Source organism: Schistocerca piceifrons, chromosome 3 (genome assembly GCF_021461385.2).
Source record: "Schistocerca piceifrons isolate TAMUIC-IGC-003096 chromosome 3, iqSchPice1.1, whole genome shotgun sequence".
Lineage (NCBI taxonomy): Eukaryota > Metazoa > Arthropoda > Insecta > Orthoptera > Acrididae > Schistocerca > Schistocerca piceifrons.
The window spans coordinates 882,080,141-882,103,986 of record NC_060140.1 but is presented as its reverse complement, the minus strand read 5'-3'; the positions used below and the strand labels follow the sequence as shown (position 1 = coordinate 882,103,986).

The following is a 23,846-nucleotide window of genomic DNA, read 5'->3' as shown; positions in this document are numbered from 1 at the left end:
AGTACAGAAAGTTAAATCATTAGTTCAGTAAATTTTCTGGTTCTAAAATTTACCATATTATGCAGTGTTATCACGTGTTGTTTTGTATGAACGTACACCAACTTGTACTGGGAAAAAACTCAGTTAATGCCTAATTAGGCTGGCGACCGTATTATTAACAATTTGGTGGCATCTGTTGTGTTGTTTCTTGTCCGTCCTAAAGTGTAGTTGCACTTCAGACTTGCTTGACGTATCATTGTTGTTACTGAGTGGGTGAAAGTCTGATTTTGCCTCCATTCAGGTACACGCGGTCAACATGTATACCAAAATCCTTTCTTATAAGGTGAAGCCCGTCAACTTACCATAGTACAGGCTTTAATAAGTATCGTGCGCAGTAGCGCAGCGTTACAACCTAAATCGCCCGGTAAGAATCCTGTCGAGCATTTATGGGACATAATAGAGAGATCAGTTCGTGCACGCAATTCTGCACCGTTAACACTTTCGCATTTATGGGTGGCTATTGAGGCACCATGGTTCAATATTTCTGCTGGGGACTTCCAACGAGTTTTGAGTGCCTGCCACGTCAAGTTGCTGTACTAGGCCGGGCGAGAGGACATGAGACACGATGTTAGAAGGTATCCCGGTGTACATCCCTCCTCCCCACGAGCTGCTCTCTACACGGTCCGCGCCTGAGAATGCCTGTCGGCGAGCGAGGAGTTGATTGCGTCGGCGTCTATAGCGTGCGACGCGCGGCACGGTAGCGTGGTTTTGCTCCGTCCGCTATGGCCGCAATAACATTGTGTTTCCCCAGTGTCTTCTTAATTAGAGGCATGTTCGTTCGCAAGCCTTGCTGAGATTACAGGTGCAGTTCTGGTTAATGAGACTTTAACAATATTTGTTATGTTGGGCCTTCAGCTGACATTAATTTCAATGAATAATGAAAAGCGACTCAGCCGTATTTTTACACACTTATTGTGTTTCTTTGAAAATCTTCAGGTTGCCTGCAGTTAAACAAAACAGGAAATTACGATTAAACTATGTCATTTAGACTGGCAATGGCAGGGAAAGCGTTTCTGAAGAAGAGAAATTTGTTAACATCGAGTATAGATTTAGATGTCAGAAAGTCGTTTCTGAAAGTATCTGTGTGGAGTGTAGCCATGTATCGAAGTGAAACATGGACGATAAATAGTTTAGACAAGAAGTATTCTCTTCTTGTCTAAAGCTTCTATTCTGAAGCTTTCGAAGTGTGGTGCTACAGATGAACGCTGAAGATTAGATGGGTAGGCCACACAACTAGTGAGGAGGTGTAACTCTTCAGGCTTTCCCGGCGAGATCTTGACATGTAAAATAATCGGGTCTACTGCCAGAGCGACACAAACATCCGATAATGAGGAGGTATTGAAAAGGATTGGGGAGAAGAGGAGTTTGTGGCACAACTTGACTAGAAGTTGGTAGGACATGTTCTGAGGCATCAAGGAATCACCAATTTAGTATTGGTTCAAATGGTTCAAATGGCTCTAAGCCCTATGGGAGTCAACATCTGAGGTCATCAGTCCCCTAGAACTTAGAACTACTTAAACCTAACTAACGTAAGGACATCACACACATCCATGCCCGAGGCAGGAGTCGAACCTGCGACCGTAGCGGTCACGCGGTTCCCAACTGAAGGACATCACACACGTCCATGCCCGAGGCAGGAGTCGAACCTGTGACTGTAGCGGTCATGCGGTTCCAAACTGAAGCGCCTAGAACCTCACGGCGACACCGGTCGACCAATTTAGTATTGGAGGGCAGCGTGGAGAGTAAAAACCGTAGAGGGAGACCAGGAGATGAATACACTAAGCAGATTCAGAAGGATGTAGGTTGCAGTAGATACTGGGAGATGAAGAAGCTTGCACACTATAGAGTAGCATGGAGAGCTGCATCAAACCAGTCTCAGGACTGAAGACCACAACAACAATAAGATGTCATTTTAAAGAAAAAAATATAAGTAAATTGCATGATCACTCACCGTCATTTTGTGTGAGCACATTTAGCGTTTGTGTGCAGTTGGTTCATATATGCAATTGATTACTGAGCGTTTTTAGTCATCTACGTCAGTGCAGCCTTTTAGAAGCTTTGCCATCTGTCCCTTTATTGTACACACATGTATAAAATTAAGCCCAGCTTGCTGTTATCAGTTCTTTTATTCTGCAGTCATTATCACTTTGTATAATCACAATTACGGCTTCTGTCGTGCTATATCTCACTACTTTACAGTCAATTGTGTAATAAGTCACACGACGATATAGATCTAATGATGATACAGCTTTGCGTAACCAATGGTCTATGTTCTCTTGCATTGTAGCTAACATGAAACAGGTCGTTTGCAATTTTATTAGCAGCATACAGTAAAGACAAGTTTGGTTGCCTTAGCACTTTTACATTTTTTTAAAGACAACGAATCTCTTGTGACAAAGTTACTGATAGTGTATAATCGTTCTGTGAGATCAAAATTATTGTTTCAGATTCACAGGATGAACGTCAATGAAACCGACAAACTGCAGGGACGGATTCACGACTGGAAATGGGGGGAAAAGGTCATACGAATTTGTGTCGGGAAACGCTTCGTTGCCACGGTAGATGGCACAGGCGAATAGGAGTCCCCCTGACCACGTGCCACGCGAACCGGCATCATTTTTGTCTTTTGTCATAAGTACTAGGTACGTAATTAACAAGTAACGTATTTTCAAATTAATTAAAAGTTAATCTGTTACTCGAAAATTTAACTTCGTCAGTTAACGATTAACGAACTAACGGTCTTGTGTCCAGTCATAGTAAAAAGGCAATTGCTGCCTCTTCCTTCATGTCTTCGTCCGCCTGCACAGGTTGAACTGTAATTGTGAGGCACAGAACGCGCGTAATATGCCATTACGACTAACCGTTTTTTCGGGACACAGCTCTGAGGTACTCCAATTCCCGAGGCAGACGCTCAACATCTGCGATGATGAGCACTCTATGCACCAGTGTTTTCGGTACCCCATTCCTCTTTGCTCTGTAATGGCACATGCAATGACTAACGTAATGGAATACGGCTGTGCGAGGATTTCGGCATAAGCTTCCAAATACTGAGACAGTGTCAGTAGAGAAGTCATCGAAATACCCATCAGGAGCAGTCTCATCAACTGGGACTCGGTCTAAAGTCTCGGGAAGGCTTCAGAATCAGCACTGGTCTAACTAAGATGACACACAGCAGACACAACATTCTGGCGGACAAGGCGGGCAGATGAACAACACTGAAACCGGGGAGCTCTGCCAGCCGTTGCAGACAAGACGCCGACGCGACCGCCCCCTCGGACGCCTAACACGCGCTTTGAGGCGCGCACTGCGTAGGGGTCGGCTCTCATTCAGCACAAAAACTCCTACATTGTCGCATTTCCAACGCGTCCACGTCTCACTTAGCCCCTTCGAATGTTTGTTTGTGGTCTTCAGTCTGAAGACTGTTTTGATGCAGCTGTCCATGCTGCTCTCTCCTGTGGAAGCCTCTTCATCTCTGAGTAACTACTGCAACTTACATCCTTCTGAATCTGTTTAGTGTATTCATCTCTTGGCCTTCCTCTGTCATGTTTACCTCCCCACACTTCTCTATAGTACTAAAATAGTGATCCCTTGACGGCTCAGAATTTGCCGTTCCAACGAATTCCTTCTTCTAATTACGTTCTGCCACACATTTCTTTTATTCCCAAATACATTCAGTACCTCCTCAGAGATAAGTGAACTACCGATCTAATCGTAAGCATTATTCTGTAGTACCACATTTCAAAAGCTCACCTCTTGCCTAAATTGTTTGTCGTCCGACTTTCACTTCCATGCTTGGCTGCACTCGATAGAAACACAACTAGAAAAGACTTCGTAGCACTTACATTTATGTACTATCAAAAACAGCCTTTATCACAATTTATTTATTACGGTGACCGGTTTCGACCACTACTGTGGTCATCTTCAGAGCTTCAAGTCGTATACAAAGCTTTAATTTGAGGGCTACATACATTAAAGAAAATACATAAAGTTATAAAGATATAAAACGGTGAATTACCAATGAGTAAGGACCTCCTTCTGCTGGAGAATCACTACTGGAGAAAACAGTGCACGTCTTACTATATGTAATGGAGGCTCCGCCCACTTCTGACGGAATGATGTTATTACTAAGCAATGGCTAATAGGTCGAATAACAATGTAAAATTTCTTAGTTAAAAGAACACTGTCAAGAAATAAAAATAAACACACACTAAACTTAGGTTTTTTAACAGCTATGTCAATTAAGAAGCGTTAAAAATATTCTCAAGGCCTGTTAGTGAACCATTTGGAACCTCTGGTTCCCATGGTGAAGTTGGACGCCGTTCCAAAGATGAGGCAGCAGGCTTCTTTCCACTGAAGTTGTTGTCAAGTCGATAGGCAAACTAGTGGTTGCCATGGTGAAGATAAACGCCAGTGCAAAGATGTGACAACAGGCTTCTTTCTAACGCAGTTGTTGCGAAAGTGGAATGGCAAAGACTGTCACGTCAGACCAACAAGGAAGACTGGAAGCACGTAAAGTTTTAGAACTGTGTGGCAGGCCTCAGCTTTTCAAACTGTTCCATTTTCGTAACTCTAATTACAGCAACTTAGCATGAACATTTGTTGCTCATTGTCCCAATTGCATTACCAAGCAGGGTCCCTTCCTTTTCCGGAATGAACCCGAATGTCGTTGAAATTCAAATGCCAGCATTAAAGTAATATTATTCCATTTCACTGCTTCAATTTCAAAGTTCAGTTAAAGTATTCATAGCTGGTTACAATATTTAGATTACACAAGCACAAATTATGAGTGCGAGCTTTGTTACATATTTTAGCTTACCTGTGACTACAGCTCGGCTTGGTACGTACTACATTTTACTATCGTTAATTCTTCAGAATCATTAAATTCAAGTTCAAAGTTAAATCTCTTATTTCTAAATTGCGTAGATTCAAGTAGCTTTTGAAATGATTGTTGAGGTAGCCCAAGACTAACCTTATTTTATTGAATTTCGTAGTGCTTCAGAAACAAAGCTCACTATTAATTTCAGTCACTAAATTAACTTTCAATTTTCCGGTTTTATTAATTATTTTGCTAAATTAAGTCAGAGTGTAGCGAAATTTATTACTTCTGACAAACTTTCAGTTTTCACACTACACGTGTCAACCTTCAGTCGCCACACTTCTAGTGCTAATTATATGTGCAATAACCTTTCTTTTTCAGTTACTATAGTAATTGTCCATAGGACTGGCGACCGTAATTTTCCCCAAATCTCAAATATCTAATTACCGCTAGTTAATTGTTAACGTAACGGCCGCACATTTACTTTCTTTGTTAACTTTACCCCTCTTCAAAATTAATTTCCACCAATTTCATTAGCAGTTTTCCTTTCATTTAGATGTAAACCTTTCCTCCCTCTTTACCGACAGATTAACTTCAGTGACGATTGCTTTTCCCAAATTTCCATTAGGTACACGTGGTTTAATTTTTCACTGTCATTAAGGTCGATAAGTGAGGGGGAGGTTACACGCTGACTTAGAAGTTTCAATTTTTTACGCCATAATGGAACCTTGGATCTTAGTAAGCGACATATATTTCAACTTGATATGTCCGACAGGTTATCAGAAGGAATCCCATGACTGCTGTCATCTCAGTGTATTGTTGGTGTGGAAACTACTAACAGAGACTATTGTGTGTGCAGTACAAAAAGATCGGAGGAAATTATGTGTTAAGGGGACCACACTCTAACCGATGTTAATTTAGGCATGTATTTGACCAATTTCTGAAAAAACTAATTGATGCAGGACGTTAATATTTTTACTGTATGTTACGTGATGCTAATAGAGTCAACTGTACTAAAATATACTTTATCCATTTGATAGTTTTTAAGAAATAATTTTTTAAATGTATTAACAAAAAATATTAAGTTTTTTCTGCAGAAAATATTCTTTGTGAACTTCCTAATGGGGGAATAATAATGAACGTAGTATCAGAGGTGGCTTTTTATGTTATGCACAGTCTCTGAAAATTTCATTCATTTATATATGATAGTTTCTGATAGAATGGGGCTCATGTACTGAAAATTTTAGTTTGCAGGAAATTGACTTTAAAGAACAAACTTTTGAAATTTGTTACTTACAGTTAACTAAAATTGTCCTGCTGCATATGATGGCCCTTCTTTGGCCTCTAGCATGTCTTCCAGCTTCTTTTTCACCTTCCTGGATGTTTGTCTCGCTTTCTTGGCCATATTGGATGCAGACCTGTCTGCATCGGCTATCCTCATTTTATCACAATGTTGCAGTCCAGTGACCATATGTTCACCAGGATTAATTCGCAGCTCTTGCAGTACCCAACACTTTCCAATATTACCACAATTGAATGTAACAACAGCATAATGAACTCCTAGTTTCATTGTATGCATGCCTGCAATTATAGTTTTAGGAAGGGCTGTTCCAAATTATGCTGCTGAAACATTGATTTGGTTTCTGTGTCTGCCCATGCAGACATTTCCTTAGAAGGTCAGGATGAGCCAAGTCTCTGAAAATAGGTTTAATTGCTGTAATAACAGCAGCAGGAAGAGAACGCTGGTGAGAATAAGATTCTCCAGTTGCCTGAGCCGTATTGTATTTGCACCACGAATTTTCTCATGATGGACACGATCCACGATATGGCTTATCATCAGTAGAGGCCTTATGGAAGAATATGGCCCAAACATCTCTCTTCATTGCCTCCATATGTTCTTTATTTCTCCTAATTGCCTGCCAATAGTATACCTGCAAGTTGTCTATTTCAGTTTTAGTTAACCGACCCTGTCTGGTCAACAATTTTCCATCTTCTTATTTTTTCCTCTCATATTAACAGTTAGTTTTCTCAGCCTTGTTCCCATACGTTTTTGAACATGGCCTACACATTCTATTTTGCTAATAATTTGAGTTGACCACATTGTTGTAAGCTTTACTATCGCCATCGCCTAAATATATGGCGTACCGTACGCATCTTGTTTCTACTGAGCTATGAAATATTTGTTGTACTCCATGAACTTCCGTACCACCACTTGTTCCTCTAAAATTACCCACACAGTTGTGTTCTGTATGTTCATTGACTTTACAACATTTGCAATATTCAGACATTATCTGCATATCTAACACTTTACCGGTGCGTACACACGTGGCAGTCACTTCTCCATTCAGAGAAGTAAGTATGTCCTCTTTTCTGCCAACTTCCATTAAGTGCAACTGCAATATCCTAACATCCATCATTTTCTTGCACTGCCAACGTGCAATGTAGGGGATATAAAGATCTAAAATATATGCTGGAAAGTGGGTGACAGAAAAGTGGGCGTGGCACCTAAACATACGTGGTAGGAAAATGCTCTTTAAATGCTCGAAATAATTATTTTCAGCAAAATATTTTTCAGAGTATTTAAATAAAACCTTAATCTATCGAAAGATGATGAAAACCAAAACTCGATTTTTTTCGACCTGAACTACGATGTGGTCACCTTAAGCCATAATGTAACTCTAAGTTTGCTTTACACATATGATAAATACACTGAGCTGTTGCAACTGATCATGTGTATTCCTTAGGCAATAATTGTCCGACCCTGGAAGGCAATTAATGGCATCATGTGGCTGAGTGCAGAAGGTCGGGCAGTGAAGAGGAATATTGCGGAGTTCAGAAGCCTAGTGAAGCGCGGCCTCGCCATTGCAAGAGAAGACATGAAGGCTGACGGTTCAACTCCTTTGGTCCACTTTCTTTCGGAGCAGAAGCAAGGGCAGCACTTGACTGAAGAAGAAATACACAATGAGGTGAGTATTCGTGTTTAAAAACTTTAACGAATATCTTTACCTATAGGCTGGTTTCCATGAGTTTCAGTGGAATAAAATGAAATTTTGCTAACAGTGTTCAGATACATTGGGATAGGCGACGCCCAGGGGGAGTGTGGGTCGGCTGTGAGGCGTACAGAGACACTCTGCGCGTTTGTGATACAAAAAAAGAGTCCGGTTGACGCAACTGCCTACTAACAGGTGATCACGACTTCGAATTCCGCTCTGGCAGACATTTTCGCTCGTCGCCGCTAATGCTCCACACAGTCCTGATACAGTTGATATCACCAGTCCCTTCGCTTTCAGTTCCTTTCTCCTCTCTCCTCCTTCAATTAAACCATACAGCGAGTTTCATAATTTATAAAGTATTCCGGGCTATTATGCCGTGGTCGGAGGGATTCCACTTTAAAATCCGACATTTCGTCCCCATCTGAGGAGGACATTTTCAAGGGGGATCGTAGCTTTGTTGAATGTCTGATTCACACCCTGGCTCGCTACTGACTGACGGTCTCTACCTGTCTCTAGCTGTCTATAGCTACCAGGTCTTCTACGTTCATGCTCCAATCATTAAACCCAATACTCGACGTGCTTCGGTCCCAGTGCATTTTGCAACGTGTTTCAAAATTTTATCCGTTATCATAAGATGTCAAGCACTTCTCGTTGTGCATGCAGAAATGGTCCTGCACAGTCTTTGAAAATATTCTGTTGTCCATATCTTCCAGCCATAAATTTCACTTTCCAGGTCGTTCCGTCTGGTGTTACGACATGTCTACCTGAAGGAAACTGATATAGTCCACAACCTTGGTCATTTCGTTGTTCACGACGCCTGCAGCCACGAGCTGACCTGGCCTTTTTGGGAGCTGTTCCTGTAATAGTACTAATTATTATTACAACATACAGCACATACTGGTTTCAGTATATTGTGAAATATTCGAGCAAAAACCACACTTTCATAAATGCAATGTAAGAATTGTAAAAACTCAAGAAAACAACAACATAAGTGTTGCAATTGAAATCTGTGTCTATGCAGCACATATATAAACAGTAATGATTATAAGAACACACACATAAACATGCACACCTTCCTCATCAGTATTCAGTAGAACATCCTGAGCAGTAACATCATTTTCTGATGAAAAATCTGGAACTACAATTGGCAGTAAGTCTTTCTCAGAACAAGACTCCAGCGGCTCGCCGTCAGGTTCATGATCCAAAATCTCATTTAGGACATTTATAATGTCCTCTTCTGTTCGTAGAAGTTTGGCCATAATAAATTTATATGTCGCACGCACTATTTATACAGTCGGAATGCACTACTAAGACCGTATTTCGTGAAACAAAGCACAGTTGCGTACGCAGTCATACATGTTTCAACCTGCTCTCCCTCTCTTCCCCTGCTGTAAAACTTCAAAGTCATCAATCAGTGAGATAAGAAGGAGTATTGTGATTGTTGACCAAACGCAATCGAACGATAACCATGAAAGTATACGAAAAATGTGATTGTTATAGCGGCTGCAAAAGGGGGATCAGGAATGACCCGTCCGCGGTTCTAGGTGAATCTTCATATTTCTATTATATTGTTTCCCCATTATATCTAAAATTAAGTATAATCGCCTATTTACCTTATTTCATAAAAAGTCACAGAAATTCAGCACTCTAGGCAATCATGCAAAGGGGTGGCAATCCGGTGTTAAAGCAAAGTCTCTGTACTTTACTGTTACTAATCCTGTTTATGAACCTAATTTGTCATTTCTTTACTTTAGCTTTATTTTTCTGTCATTGGTGCTCGAAAGTTATCCATTGTTATTTTAGCATTTATAATTTACTATTGCAAGTAAGTCATCATTTGGGTATAGTCATTTTTGTGAATCATTCTTACTTACTAGGTAGAGATAACAAACTAATAGCATATGTACAACAAGAAGGTATATATTCCTTGCCTACATTAGACAGAACAGAAAAAATTTGAAAGGGAAATAAAGTTTCATCCAGCTGGAACCACGCAGTACGCCAAACTGTGTATCCGCCAAAGAGTGGCAGATTACCTACAGAAACCTATTACTGTCAGTTTTGAAAGGCTTCAGACGTAAAATGTTTCCCAGATCTGGTTCTCTCTTACTTTTCGGGTATTCCAAACAGTATACATTTGCATGAGGCTTACTTCTTATCCTGAATGGCCCTTGATAAACGTGCATAAGCTACTTTGTTTCCGATGAATTTTTCTCAGATTTTTCTTCAGTTTTGACTAGTACTAGTTAACCAACGTTAAAACTAGTGGGGAAAGATTTTGCTTCGTGTCATCTTTTTCTGTCCAAGGCTCTCTTATCAGAAATTTGATCTATTCACTGTCCCTTAGGCTCTATTTCTTCGAAGATATAGTTCTTCTCCTCATAAGCATCTTGCACATTATTCCCAAATTCGATACCCTCCTGCAAGTATCCCTTATTCCTCATTACTCTAATAGGCAGAACCCATGCTTCATTATTACAGTCTACATAATTTTCAATGATAGGCTCTGTAATCACAAGAGAATCTGTTAAAGTTAATACCAAGTGGCTCTGATCGAAGTCAGTCTTTTTTTGATATTTCGTTAAAAGTTCTGCACCAAATAACATTTCAACACAAACTGAGAATGATTAAAAAGGGATGATCTATTATTAGGTTACCTATACCAGTCAGTATCAAAGCCTCGTGCTGTACGGATCTAGAAACTTCTCCAGTAGCACCTATTGCTCTTAAACCCCTTCTTTCATGACAGCTCATTCTTATTACGAATAGAATCAAAGGATACTTGGGACAAAGCACTTGCTTTGCTGCCACTATCAAGAAGACAACGCACTGTTACTCCTGAGATGCTAGTTTTTATAATAAGGTTAGTTATTCTAGTTTGAACAGATTCCTCATAAAGCCTTCTAATAAACCCATTTCAATCTGTTTCCAGCTAAAATAATTTTGTTCAGTTGGAAATACATTCACACTCCGATTCACGGGGTCATCAACCTCTACATTTTCAGTTGGCTTTTCCAACCTGTCCATCAATTTTATATCAAAGCACCTGACGACTTCCTCTACTTTCGTTTGCCGCACATCAGCTAAACTGCTCTCTGCCTCTGAGCAACTGTATCCCTGCATTGCTATCTACAATACTGTCGTCGGCTTTTACAACTATGGCAAGTCAATATAGCTAACAGGTTCCCTGACTTCATTATCACTGCTACGCCCATTATCTAACAACTCCTCCTCCTCAGAACCTTGCAAAACTGACTCTACTTCCTCTACCGAAACTTTAGCCTTCAGATTGCCATTATTGTCGAAGATGTAAGCCTTTACTTCATTTTCGTCTTCATCTGATTCAAACCAGTTAATTTGTTCCTTCCTATTATCTGTAGAGTTTTGTTTTTCCTTCTTGACCCATTTTTCTAATGTGTCCAAAATGATGTCAACTAGATAATCAGAGTGGTTTAGCATACTATTGGTACCGTATGTTCCTATTTTGTCATACCTGCTATCGGTTTGTGTGTGCTGACTGATTGACAAGTCTGTGTTTTTTTACTGGTTGTGTTACTATTTTCACCTGGTGACCACGTTTCCTCGTGACGGTATTTTGATTCCCAAACGCGGTCTGCTATGTTCATTTAATTCAATATCAGATTGGCTAGCATTCGGCTCCCCATCTCGTCTTGACGGCACATTATCTACATTTCAGCCCCTGGCATAGTAATTGATGCGAAATCGCAGTGGCTGTCTACCTCCTCTTCCTCTACGACGGCCTTGACCACGATAATTAGGTAGAGTGTTCTGAACCTCAACACTTCCCACATTCACACTTCCACTGTCATTATTTCTCTTGTTTACATGATTGTTAGAAGACCTATTGTTATTTTGCACCTACTCCTCAACAGCAAGGTACTCTTTCTACTCGCTGCAGATACTCAGTGAATCTATCAACATTATATCTTGGTGCGGAAAAGGTTCTCTTCTGCCAATACCAAGGCAGCTCACCTTCTAATCCAATAATAATCATTCCCTGCTTCATCTTTTCTGTCAGATGTGACATCTGTGAAATCCACTTTCTAGAGAACTCTTTAACTGATTCACGACTTGGATTAAACATTTTACCACTCTAAAACTCCTCAAAATATCGTTTTGTTTGTTGTGTGACCGGTACTCATTAATAAATGCAGTTTTAAATTCAAAAAGAGTATTACATATAATAATTACGTCAACTGACCATCGCAAGGCATCTCCTGACAAATGACTTCTTCTGAAAGAAATTTTCTCACGTTCTGAGCATGCAAAATCCTCAAAATTTCAAAATTATCCCAGAATTCTAATGGGTAAATTTGTCTGTCTGCATCAAAACTCGAAAATTGACAACATCCGATGGAAGCGGCGTCAGCTGAAGCGACATGATGCGCAGAAGTATTACAAGAGCTACCAGAGGTTACTCTATTTTCTATGTTAGTAATACGAGTATTTAGTTCTTCTACGTGTAGTTCTACTGCCTCCAGTCTGTTAGAATAATTTTTATCAGCATCCTCAAATAATTTCGCATGATCCGACTTCACTTCCTTAATATCCTTCTCCACAGGCGTTTACTTTATTATTTACTGCCGGCTGGAGTGGCGGAGCGGTTCTAGGCGCTACAGTCAGGAACCGCGCGACCGCTGCGGTCGCAGGTTCTAATCCTGCCTCAGGCATGGATGTGTGTGACGTCCTTAGGTTAGTTATGTTTAAGTAGTTCTAAGTTCTACGGGACTGATGACCTCAGAAGTTAAGTCCCATAGTGCTCAGAGCCATTTGAACCATTTCAACCATTTTACTTACTTTCTCAAATCGATTAGAGCAAAGTTTGGATTCATTGCCTCTTCTTTCCGATAATCTCCATCCCAGAAGATCATGTGCTTCTTTGAAATGTTTGCGCATTTCACTAATTTCCGTTACACAATTTAGTTAGCCGTTGCCCCGCGAGGTAGCCGCGCGGTCTTGGCCGTATTGCCACGGTTTGCGAGGGTCCCTCCGTCGGAGGTTCGAGTCCTCCCTCGGGCATGGGTGTGTGTGTTGTCTCAGCATAAGACTGCATAAGTTACATTAAAGAGTGTGTAAGCCTAGGACCGATGACCTCAGCAGTTTGGTCCCATAGAAACTTACCATAAATTTCCAATTTTTAGTTTACTTTGACTTGCAGGTCATGATGTTAGAATCAATTATCTAATTTAAGCTATTCAAGTTGGAGATCATTTCATCCTTTAGTACTTTACTACTGTTCTTTAGTTCCTTACTGATAGACTCAGTCTTACTGTTTAAGTGTTTGCTGTTTGAGTTCATCTTATTGTTCAGTTCAAGTTTAGAAAATAGTAATTTCATCTAATTTGGTGCCTCTACCGTGCCACTTGGCATTTCAGCCGGTTTCAAAGTAGTTTCTAGCTTTTCCTAACTGTGTTGTATTTCAGATATATTGACTCAAATGGTTCAAATGGCTCTGAGCACTATGAGACTTAACATCTGAAGTCATAAGTCCCCTAGAACGTAGAACCACTTAAACCTAACTAACCTAAGGACATCACACACATCCATGCCCAAGGCAGGATTCGAACCTGCGACCGCAGCAGTCGCGCGGTTCCGGACTGAAGCACCTAGAACCGCTCGGCCACCGCGGCCGGCTAGATATATTGAAGTCAGTTTTATTATCCTATAATTCTCTTAATTCTACATTTCCCTTTTTGACTCCAGCTTCAATTACATCACCATCAGAAAATGATTCTAAGTTTGCCAAACGACGCCTCGCTGGGTGCAAGGAGCGTAAACATTGGACGACTGAACAGTGAAAAAACGTTGTGTGGAGTGATGAATCACGGTTCACAATGTGGCGATTCGATGGCAGGGTGTGGGTATGGCGAATGGACGGTGAACGTCGTCTGCCAGCGTGTGTAGTGTCAACAGCAAAATTCGGAGACGGTGGTGTTATGGTGTGGTGGTGTATTTCATGGAAGGGGCTTGCACCCCTTGTTGTTTTGCGTGGCACTATCACAGCAAAAGCCTACATTGATGTTTTAAGCATCTTCTTGCGTCCCACTGTTGAAGAGCAATTCGAGGATGGCGATTGCATCTTTCAACACGATCGAGAACTTGTTCATAATGCACGGCCTATGGCGGATTGGTTACACGACAATAACATCCCTGTAATTGACTGGCCTGCACAGAGTCCTGACCTCAACATGTAGAACACCTTTGGGATGTTTTGAAACACCGACTTCGTGCCAGGCCTCACCGACCGACATCGACCCCTCCACTCAGTGCAGCACTCCGTGAAGAATCGGATGCCATTCCCCAAGTAACCTTTCAGCCTGCCAAAGTGAAAGCTGTCATCAAGGCTAAGGGTGCGCCAACACGATATTGAATTCCAGCATTACCGATGGAGAGCGCCACGAACTTGTAAGTCATTTTCAGCCTGGTGTCCGGATACTTTTGATCAAATAGTGTATATGTGTGCAGCGGACTGCTGAACGGAACATGTCCTGTCGATCGCTCTAGCCACAGGTGTCAGAATCTAAATGGTTCCTTACTCGGACACGTATTACTTAATACCTTTGTCGTTAAACAGTTTACAATCTTCTTAATTTTTATATGAATGGAGTTAAGTTTGCTTTAGTTACTGAAAAAGTTTTAGCTCGGCTGCATTTAGACTTTATCTGCTAGACTTGCTAGAATGGAACCAACAGTAGAATATGACCTCTGAACTGCCTCTTTAAGAGTTCTCGTATTCATAGTTATTTATAATAAATTCTTGAAACTTGGTACAGCTGTATTATAGCATTATTGTAACTGAGTGCTATCAGTAGAACTTTCTATTACGAACCGAAATGATACTTAATCTATTATGCATAAGCTTCATTATATAGCGCCACTTAGTTTTTTCTTAAAATAATTTCTTTAGGGAAATATATTCATTATGTTATTCTGAGATTTCACAATGTTAACATTAATATACTGAAACATTCACTGACAATGTTTGGAAAATTTATTTTAATTTCTAATTTCACTCTTAGCTTAAGGTGCAATCCTTTTTATGCTAACCACCGGCGCGTTATAATGACGTGGCGCTGGGGTAAGTCCCAGCACACTCACTCTCCTCTGTATCTCTCACAGTGATGCAACGTTTTTTCACCACAAGCCAATGCTTTTTTTTTCTTTTTTCCTTTCAGTTTATTGGCCTTACGAAAGCCCACATACAGTGCCGGTTATGTCGATACAAACGTAAGGACGACACAACAATCAGTCGCAGAAGCGACAAAATCCTGCGTGGCTGGGAACTGAACTCGGACCCCTTTGGTTAGCAATGGGCCGCGCTGACCGCGCGGCTGCCAAGACGGGCTTGCGGCAGAGTGTTCATCATTAATGTGGAAGAACCACATACATTATAACTTACGTACATACTTAACGTCCAGCCACTGAGAATCTACATCATTCTGTACACGAACATCAACTCGTTGATGCTCCACGAAAATTATTTTAACACCTGGCGTTCCAAGCAGCCTACCTCAGGAACGGAATGAAGGCATCCTCAATAGTCATTTCTCACTCCTGCTAATACCTTTCCTCTTGAAAGTGTTGTATCATGCCACGACTTTTTGCTAGCTTATTTCCAACATGTGCTCCAGGTCACTTGCCGGCATGGGATTGTCACCAGACCTTGGGCCAGCCTAGTCAGTTCGGAACACAAACCGCTGTCGACACATCATGGAAAATATATGAAGGTGGTATTTGTTCTTTCGAACATGTTCGAAAGAACAGATACCATGTTCGTATAGTTAAGGCTAACCAGCCACTGACCTCCTCCTTCTGTGCTGGATGCACACGCATTGCCCGAACTCTTAAGGGACTCGGTAAGATTGTCTGCCGCGAGCAATGAGTGTGTAAGCAGGAGATCCCGGGTTCGAGTCCCGGTCGGGGCACACATTTTCTATTGTCCCCGTTGATGTATATCAACGCCTGTCGACAGCTTAGGGTCTTGATTTAATTATCATTTATCACGCAAAACCAATTCATCAGTGCCAGGCTAGGCCTCCTACCATCAGATGCTTTGCCGTTCCTAGCTGCTATGAGGACGACCACACAGTACATTGAGGAATGTTATGTCACAACTGTTCGTACGAACTGACCAACGGAGCAGTGCCCATACTACTATTATTATTAATCCATTTATAACAGTAATGCCTCCGTGCCTGTTACCTGTTATTCAAACACAGACTGTCTTCATTCTTACACAAATTAGTACTGTCAACAAATTTTTTTCTGTACATCATTACATCCAACATAATACCAGGTTATTACAAATAAAAGTGCAGCCACTCACAGAGATCCATTGCCGGCAGTAATTATCGTACAGCAGCGAAACTTGGTACATATTCTGATGTGTTAATGTGGAAGCGATTTACGCTGGAAAAATACTTAGTTGGCATTTTGACCACGAGGTACAAATCTGGCACTGTGAATGCAAAAAATATTTATAGAAAAGTTTCCAAATGTAATGGATTAGAGATGGGACATGGACATAAAAAAGCAAACATGTGAGAAAGGCGTAAAGTTGATGTTATTATTAACAGTTGCTAACACGATTTGTTCAATTTGAGCACTGGAGACATTAACGAGATGCTGTATCCATGCAATGACATGATCAGCAGTTGCTCGCAGCTATTTAGGTTGAATCTGAACAATGGGTTCTTGTGTACTGCCCTGTAGATCAGCTAGAGACTGAAGATGTCACTGGTTAACGCGTTTTTATATTTCCCCAGGGCCAAAATTCGTATGTTTTTAGATCAAGTGATATTGCATCTGGGAAACCTCTGGAGGTAACACGTTCGTGGACGGTTGCATTAGCATATCTGTCATTGGGCGAGCGACATAAGGTGTTGCTCCATGTTGCATGAAAACAAAGGTTTCCATGCAGTTGTTCTCTCCCAAAGCAATAAACACATACCGCACAAGGAGGTCTCGATAATGTGCAGACATCACGGTACACCTGACAGGACTTCTGGGTTTGTTCTCTTCAAAGAAGAACAGACCGATAATAAAGGTGCTTGTGAATCCACACACAGTCCCAAACGATGAGTGCAATGCCTCCTTTTGCACAATATGCAGTTTATCGGTGTCCCAAATTAGGCAGTCCTGTATATTCACTGCACACTACAATGCAGAAGGTGCCTCGTCACTCCATAGAATATTGTCCTGCCCCTATGTCATCAACTTCGATACGTGCCACGAACCGAAGAGCAAATTCAAAACGTAGTTGTACATCATGAGGTTTCAATTGTTGCACCGTCTGGATCTTGTACAAGTACCAGTGTAAAATAGACCACAAAACTTTCCGCACTGTTGACGATGGGTAGGCCAATTCCCGTGACTCTGCATGAGCACAAGCTCTATCCGGACCACATACTGCACGGTCAGTTACAGCAACAGCAACCTCGTGAATAGAACGCCTTGTTGTTACAGGTGCCACACCAAGCTCACCTATGTTTCCGAATTTCAGTACAATATTTTTTAAGCCATTTGACGTGATGACACTCCTCAGACCTTTCAGTTCGCGATATTCTCTCACCACAGCAGTGCAATTGCCGCTGTCCATGTAAAACAGTTTTACTAACAGTATATGGTCTGTCTTATTGATACCCATACTGTTCACTCATGTTACAGCTTATCAAGGGACAGTGTGAATGTCATACAACCATACAAACTGTGTGCAGCGGCAGCTTTCGACCCAGTGGCCAAAACTGGAATTAATTTTTTCTAGTGTAAGTCGGTTCTGCATTAAGACATTAGCATATCTACCACGTTTTGCTGCCAGGCAGTGAGTAGTAGCACTTGGGCCAAGCACTTCCCATCACCGTAACTAATTTTGCCACTAATATAAACTAAACCTACTACAAAGTCCTATGTCCACTACTGTTATAATATCAGTTCTTATTTGTCACCGCTTAATGAAGTTTGTAACCCTCAGATCGCAAGACGTCTACCTGGTCTTCGCTTATATGTGGCTGTTCCTTCAGGTTTCTACTTCCCGATCACAGCAGCAACAACTGACTCGGCAGTTTTAGAAGAGCTGAAATGCCAGACGGTTTTGTTGTGTTTCAGTGACCAGCCCGCGTTCCAAGTCAATGAACTCTGCTTACCGAGCCGTTCTGCTGTTACTGCCCTCTACTGTAAACATGATACACCTCGCATCCCTTTATTGTATTTGAAATAAAGTTAAAAATTGAAGATAGTTAAAAACTTCGTTATTTTACAAATAATTTGTAGTGTTTTCTTCTAATGGATTTCATTTGTACCTCTCAGTTCATTTTGTGATTTGACTAGAGGAGGTTATTTCGGTGAACACAATTTCAGATTTTAATGAAGATATTTAGGTGAAGGTGACGCCTAAGTTAAGACAGCGAGGAAGGCAGAAGGGAATATAGTACATAAATAAAATGACAGAGTGGCTGATATAATTATGGAAAACACCGATAAAAGACCGGATACGTCCTACATTTATCTAATTGATAGATACCATAAAAAAATTACTGAGGGCTACTAGCGTCTTTTTTTCCTTTGGGGTGGCGCGGGGGAGCGGCGAGGGGGGAGGGTGACAGGAAGAAGGATTTCGGAACAGGAAACGTCTCCGTAAGTCTCTGAACGGCTGGAAATAGTGACAGTATCTAGTGAAAAATGGTCATATACACTGAAGCGGCAAAGACACTGGTATAGGCATGCGTATTCAAATACAGAGCCGGCCGCGGTGGCAATGCAGTTCTAGGCGCTACAGTCTGGAACCGCGTGACCGCTACCGTCGCAGGTTCGAATCCTGTCTCGGGCATGGATGTGTGTGATGTCCTTAGGTCAGTTGGGTTTAATTAGTTCTAAGTTCTTGGTGACTGATGACCTCAGAAGTTAAGTCCCATAGTGCTCAGAGCCATGTGAACCATTTTTATTTGTCACCTTCTAAAACGCACTCAGCACTACCCGTGCCATAGCCACACTCCGCGGTTTCTTTAGGAGCTGTGAAGGGCGTTTCATCTGCCTCTTCCGTTGTCTGTCGGTTCCCTGATTGTTACGATCATCGTGCACGAGTGGTTGGCCGTTCGCCTACCGCAAGTGTTGACCTCAACTGGTTCACCGCATTGCTCCTCCATATTCCATCGCAGCGTCCTGCAGTGCAGCAGACGGGTTTTGACTGATAAAGTAACGCGCTATCCAAGCCTTTTCTTAAAATGGCGTCGGCAATATTGTCCGGTATTCGCCATTCTGTTTCCCAACGCAGTATCTCCTTCATACCGAGTCTTTCATGCTAATTCGGTTATTGCCGAACAACATCGGCATTCAACGGGCATCCCCAGACAGTGTGTCCTTGTGTGCCTTCTTCACTGCAGCCGCAAGCAGAAGTTTGTATTCCACCAATTCGGTGCCAGTAGTGGTGTAATGCAAGAAGGGGGTCAGGCTTCTTGAAGGATTCAGGTGCCTCGTTCCAGTCTGTTTTCTATGTGGCAGGAGAACATAGGTGCGCCTCGTCGCTTTCGCATCGTTCCACTATTTCTGCCACCGATGGAGGATATGGCTCTGAAATTGATGCTTTCTTGTGGTCCGTATTCGTATTAAACTCTGCTTTTCAGGATGTTCCCTCCTTAGCCAATGCGTCGCTTCTTTTTTTTCCATACCTGGAGATCGAGTAACATTTGCCAAGTGTTAGCTGCAACGCCTCAATTGACACGGTACCAAAAGCTCCCGACAACATAAGAAGTTGCACGCATTACACCCTGCTAACTACCCGTACAGTGTTACGACCAGAAGTCTGTGCTCCCAAGCACTCGAACAGTATTCCGTGATTGTAATTGGAGTAGCGTTTCGATACGAACTTATTGTTAGCATCGGTAGGTTAAAAGCGTATCTGGCCTACCAGTTTTGTTCACCAGGTTCCTGCCTCTGTTGCACAGTTCTTCAATTGTACATCATTATTTTGTCACACGTCCAGGAGGACACGTAGGTATCTGGTGACGAACTTTCTATTTATAGACCTGTTGCTTAATTTCGTGATATGATCTCTTAATTGGTTCCCTTTTAACAACACGTACGTGATCTTTTCAGTTGCATCAGACAAAAGTGTTCCCTGATCATGTTACCCGGATTCAGCTCCCTGATGAATATGCCCTCTTCGCAGCGGAGCTCCACGCGATCCTGAAGGCACTGGAGCAGTTGAATCGTGTTTGGGGCAATCGATTTCTCCTCTGCTCCGTTTCTCTTAGTGCCTTACAATCATTGCAGAATCTGTACCCAACTGAGGAGATGGTCCAGCTGAAATATGACCAACTGTACTTGCTCCAACGGCGGGGTAAGGAGGTATCCTTCTGCTGGGTGCCTGGCCATGTAGGAATATGGGGCAATGAACAGGCCGATCGGGCTGCCAAGGAGGCCTGCAGAGAGCAGGATGTGGTCCAGTGTCCTATTCCCTTCCAGTCTGTCATTTCTGCACTCCACAAATTGCTCAGGCGGGAGGAAGTGACCCTCACGCGTCTTCGGATTGGGCACTGTCCTCTCACATATAGCTTTCTATTACGGCGGGAGGATCCCCCGCTTTGTGATGCTTGTGGTGTCCACATCTCTGTCCGGCACATTTTAACAGACTGCATTTTATATCGTGATGCAAGGGCAGAAGCACAAGTTGATGGGGATCTGCCCTGTGCTTTAGCTAATGATGAGACGTGTGTGTCTAGGGTTTTAAAGTTTTGTGATGTGTCTGGACTCTGGCCTAAACTTTTAGGCTGGAGGTTTTAGTGCATTGCGAAGTGGCTGGCTCCTCCCTTTTTTCCTTGCGGTCAGCCAGCCACTTTCATCTGCTATATTGTTTTAACCCCCTCTACCACTTTCTTCTTATGTTGTCCATCTTTTACTGCTGGCGACGTGTTTCGTCCCAGGTTGCGGTGTGGGTAGGCACATATTTTTCCAACCTTGTTACCTATGTTTTTGGTTCTCTTTTATCTCCATGTTCTGAGTATTTTCTTGACACCGTCTCAGTCTGTTACTGAGCGGGTGCTAAAGACCTTGTCATCGTGCGCCCATACAACCATCTCCACCACCTCCACCACCACGACTCCTTGACACCACTGATGTAATTGTTGAAGGACTATGTTAAATCCATCTTCCAGGCTACTTAGGGAGTCTCCCTTCACAAGGATCATCAGTTTGTCGGCATACGCCACGACTCCTACGGCCTCTTCGTTACCCTGCAGCTTTCTTAATACCGGGTCAAGTACCAGATCTCAGAAGACTGGGACACTTACGGATTCTTGTGGGCGGCCTTTCGAGATTTACAAGGGTTGTCCAGAAAGTAAGTTCCGATTGGTCGCGAAATGGAAACTACAGTGAAAACCAGAAACGTTTTATTTGCAACAGTTAGCTACACCTTCCATCTACTTTACTACATAGTTGCCGCTCCAACTACGAGTTTTGTCGTAGTGTTGTATCAACTTTCCAATACCCTCGACATAAAAAGCAGCCGCCTGTGTTTTCGGCCAGTTATGTGCACTGATATGCAGCACGTTGTCTGTGGAAAACTTCTGGCTTCATAACCATAGGTTCTTGTGAGCAGACATGAGACTCACGGGCTGTATTGTGGGTAATCAAACACTTCTCGTCGCTAACGCTGCAGGAGCGTCTTCATTGCCCCAGCAGTGTGCGGCCGAGAATTGGCTTGAAGAAGGAACTGCTCGACAGTTGTGTTATGTGGGCTGCGTGAGACAGGCGAAATCTCTAACCAGGCCCTCATACTTGGCGGGAGACGCTATTCCCTACGCATCAGCCGGCCGCGGTGACCGTGCGGTTCTAGGCGCTTCAGTCCGGAACCGTGGGACTGCTACGGTCGCAGGTTCGAATCCTGCTTCGGGCATGGATGTGTGTGATGTCCTTAGGTTAGTTAGGTTTAAGTAGTTCTAAGTTCTAGGGGACTGATGACCTAAGATGTTAAGTCCCATAGTGCTCAGAGCCATTTGAACCATTTGAACCCTACGCATCTTTACGTGCTAACTGTTTACACAAAACTGAAAAGAGCGACGCGACACGATCTACGGGCATACTAGAGACACTGCCCAACACGTCTGTGCAAAGCTTTCAGGATTTTCCCAGTGGTTTCCATTTCGCGACCGATCGGAACTTACATTCTGGACAACCCTCGTATTTTGTAAGGGTTTCTCCTTGGCACGGCAGAGGTGCTCCTGTTTTGGCAGTAGTTGTTAGAACAGTAGTATAGCGCTCGTGTGCAGTTCAAATCCCTGAGTGCTGGCCACTGAAGGTCGGCATCGGCGTCGGCTACGACCATTATTATGGCTACAACAAATTTATACGGAGCGTATTTTGCAACTGTTACAGCCTCATTTACAGTCTTCTGTTGACTTTTCCCTTCTGAAACCATATTGTGGGCAGCTGGTTCCATGAAGAAATCTTTTCTCTTGAAGTCCAACACGTAGAAGTTTCTCCAGAATGTTCTCTAAGGTACCGAGAAGACAAATTGGTCTGTAGGACTTGGAGCTAAAGTATCTTGTCTTCAGCGTTTTTCTAGGTAATAATGTGTGCTTTCGTCTACCTGGTATTCTTCTCTGCAGTAAACGCGCGTTGTAGAGTCGGCACTTATATAAACATATGTGCGTATGAAGGGCATATAGAACATCAGCAGGGATGTCTTTAGGACAAGATGATTTCTTCCTTTTCAGTTTCAGGTTTCCTTCCCTCACTTCCTCTTCCGAAACAGGACGAACTATCCCGCCGCCACAGTATGCTTCCATACTTTTGTTCCTTAATTCGATGTTCATCAAATTCATCTTCTGCCTTGTCATCTGGAAAGAGTGTGTCCATCAGTAATCACGCAGGTTGTTGCCAGTTTTCTGTCGTGCAGCCGTCTGCTCGTTCTAGAATTGGTAACATTCTCGGAGACTTAATCTTTTGACAGACGAACCTAAGGACATCACACACATCCATGCCCGAGGCAGGATTCGAACCTGCGACCGTAGCAGTCACGCGGTTCCGGACTGAAGTGCCTAGAACCGCACGGCCACCGCGGCTGTCTACATACTTTCAAGATCCATAGGAAACCGCCGTCACATATATTGCAATACCTGCCAATTCCCAACTCCCGGTGACCGTAAACATGCTGCCTTCCAATCAATTATACACCATCTGATATCCATCACCATGATTGATGGCAACTTGCAAATTCAATTAAATACAATCAAACGAATATCATCGAACAGTGGCTACTCTCCTGCCTTGGTGGACTCCATGACACACAGAAAACAAAGACAGGCGCATTATTCTTCACCCGGTTCTCAATCCACCATCCCTAGTACTCAGTAAGTAATGTGGAATTCCATATTAGGAAAAGTCTCTCTGAACGTAGCCACAAAGCTTAAATCCACGAATTTTGAAACATGATTTTGTGAGTGCAACAGTTTTGGTCACTTTTTACGCAAAGGTAACTTTGGAAAAGAGTGTAACATGCAAAATCGCTTGCAATTGTGGCAAATTTTAAATTGGTCAGTCTGGTAGGACTATATGCATACACTTGAAGTGACAGCGTAGCCGTTGGAAACTTAGGAAAGGAGACTCCGATTTTGCAGATCGCCTGCTTAAGGAAGGCCATAGCAATAAAGTGCAACATGAAGTCTTACATCACGTCCATAAATAGAGAAAGATGAACTACCTTGTAATAATGGGAATTAATAGACATATGTCTGTTTTAAATAATGAAAACAGCACATGTTACTCATTTTTCGCTGCTTTGCACAACGCGTTTCGAGAACGTATTCGTATTTTCAAGTGCATTTGTGCATTTGTTTACACGAATGTGTTTGGTGATGTTTGCATGTGTGCTTTTCTGCCTTTCTCTTGAGTCTTTTCGAAATTATAAGGTATTGTGCCTCCTGCATTATACAGAATATCACACAGATGTAAATCATCATTTACTCTATTTCTTTACAAAACAT

At 42.3% G+C, this 23,846-nt stretch overlaps 1 protein-coding gene across 1 annotated transcript in view; it reads left to right on the top strand.

Annotated features, from left to right (window-relative positions):
• The window catches only part of LOC124789148 (cytochrome P450 4C1-like), a 125,633-nt gene that overhangs the window by 86,422 nt on the left and 15,365 nt on the right, over positions 1-23,846 (top strand). The window contains exon 4 of the mRNA XM_047256442.1: positions 7,600-7,821. Within this exon, the coding sequence (XP_047112398.1) occupies positions 7,600-7,821 (222 nt within the window). The remainder of the gene's footprint in view (positions 1-7,599; positions 7,822-23,846) is intronic.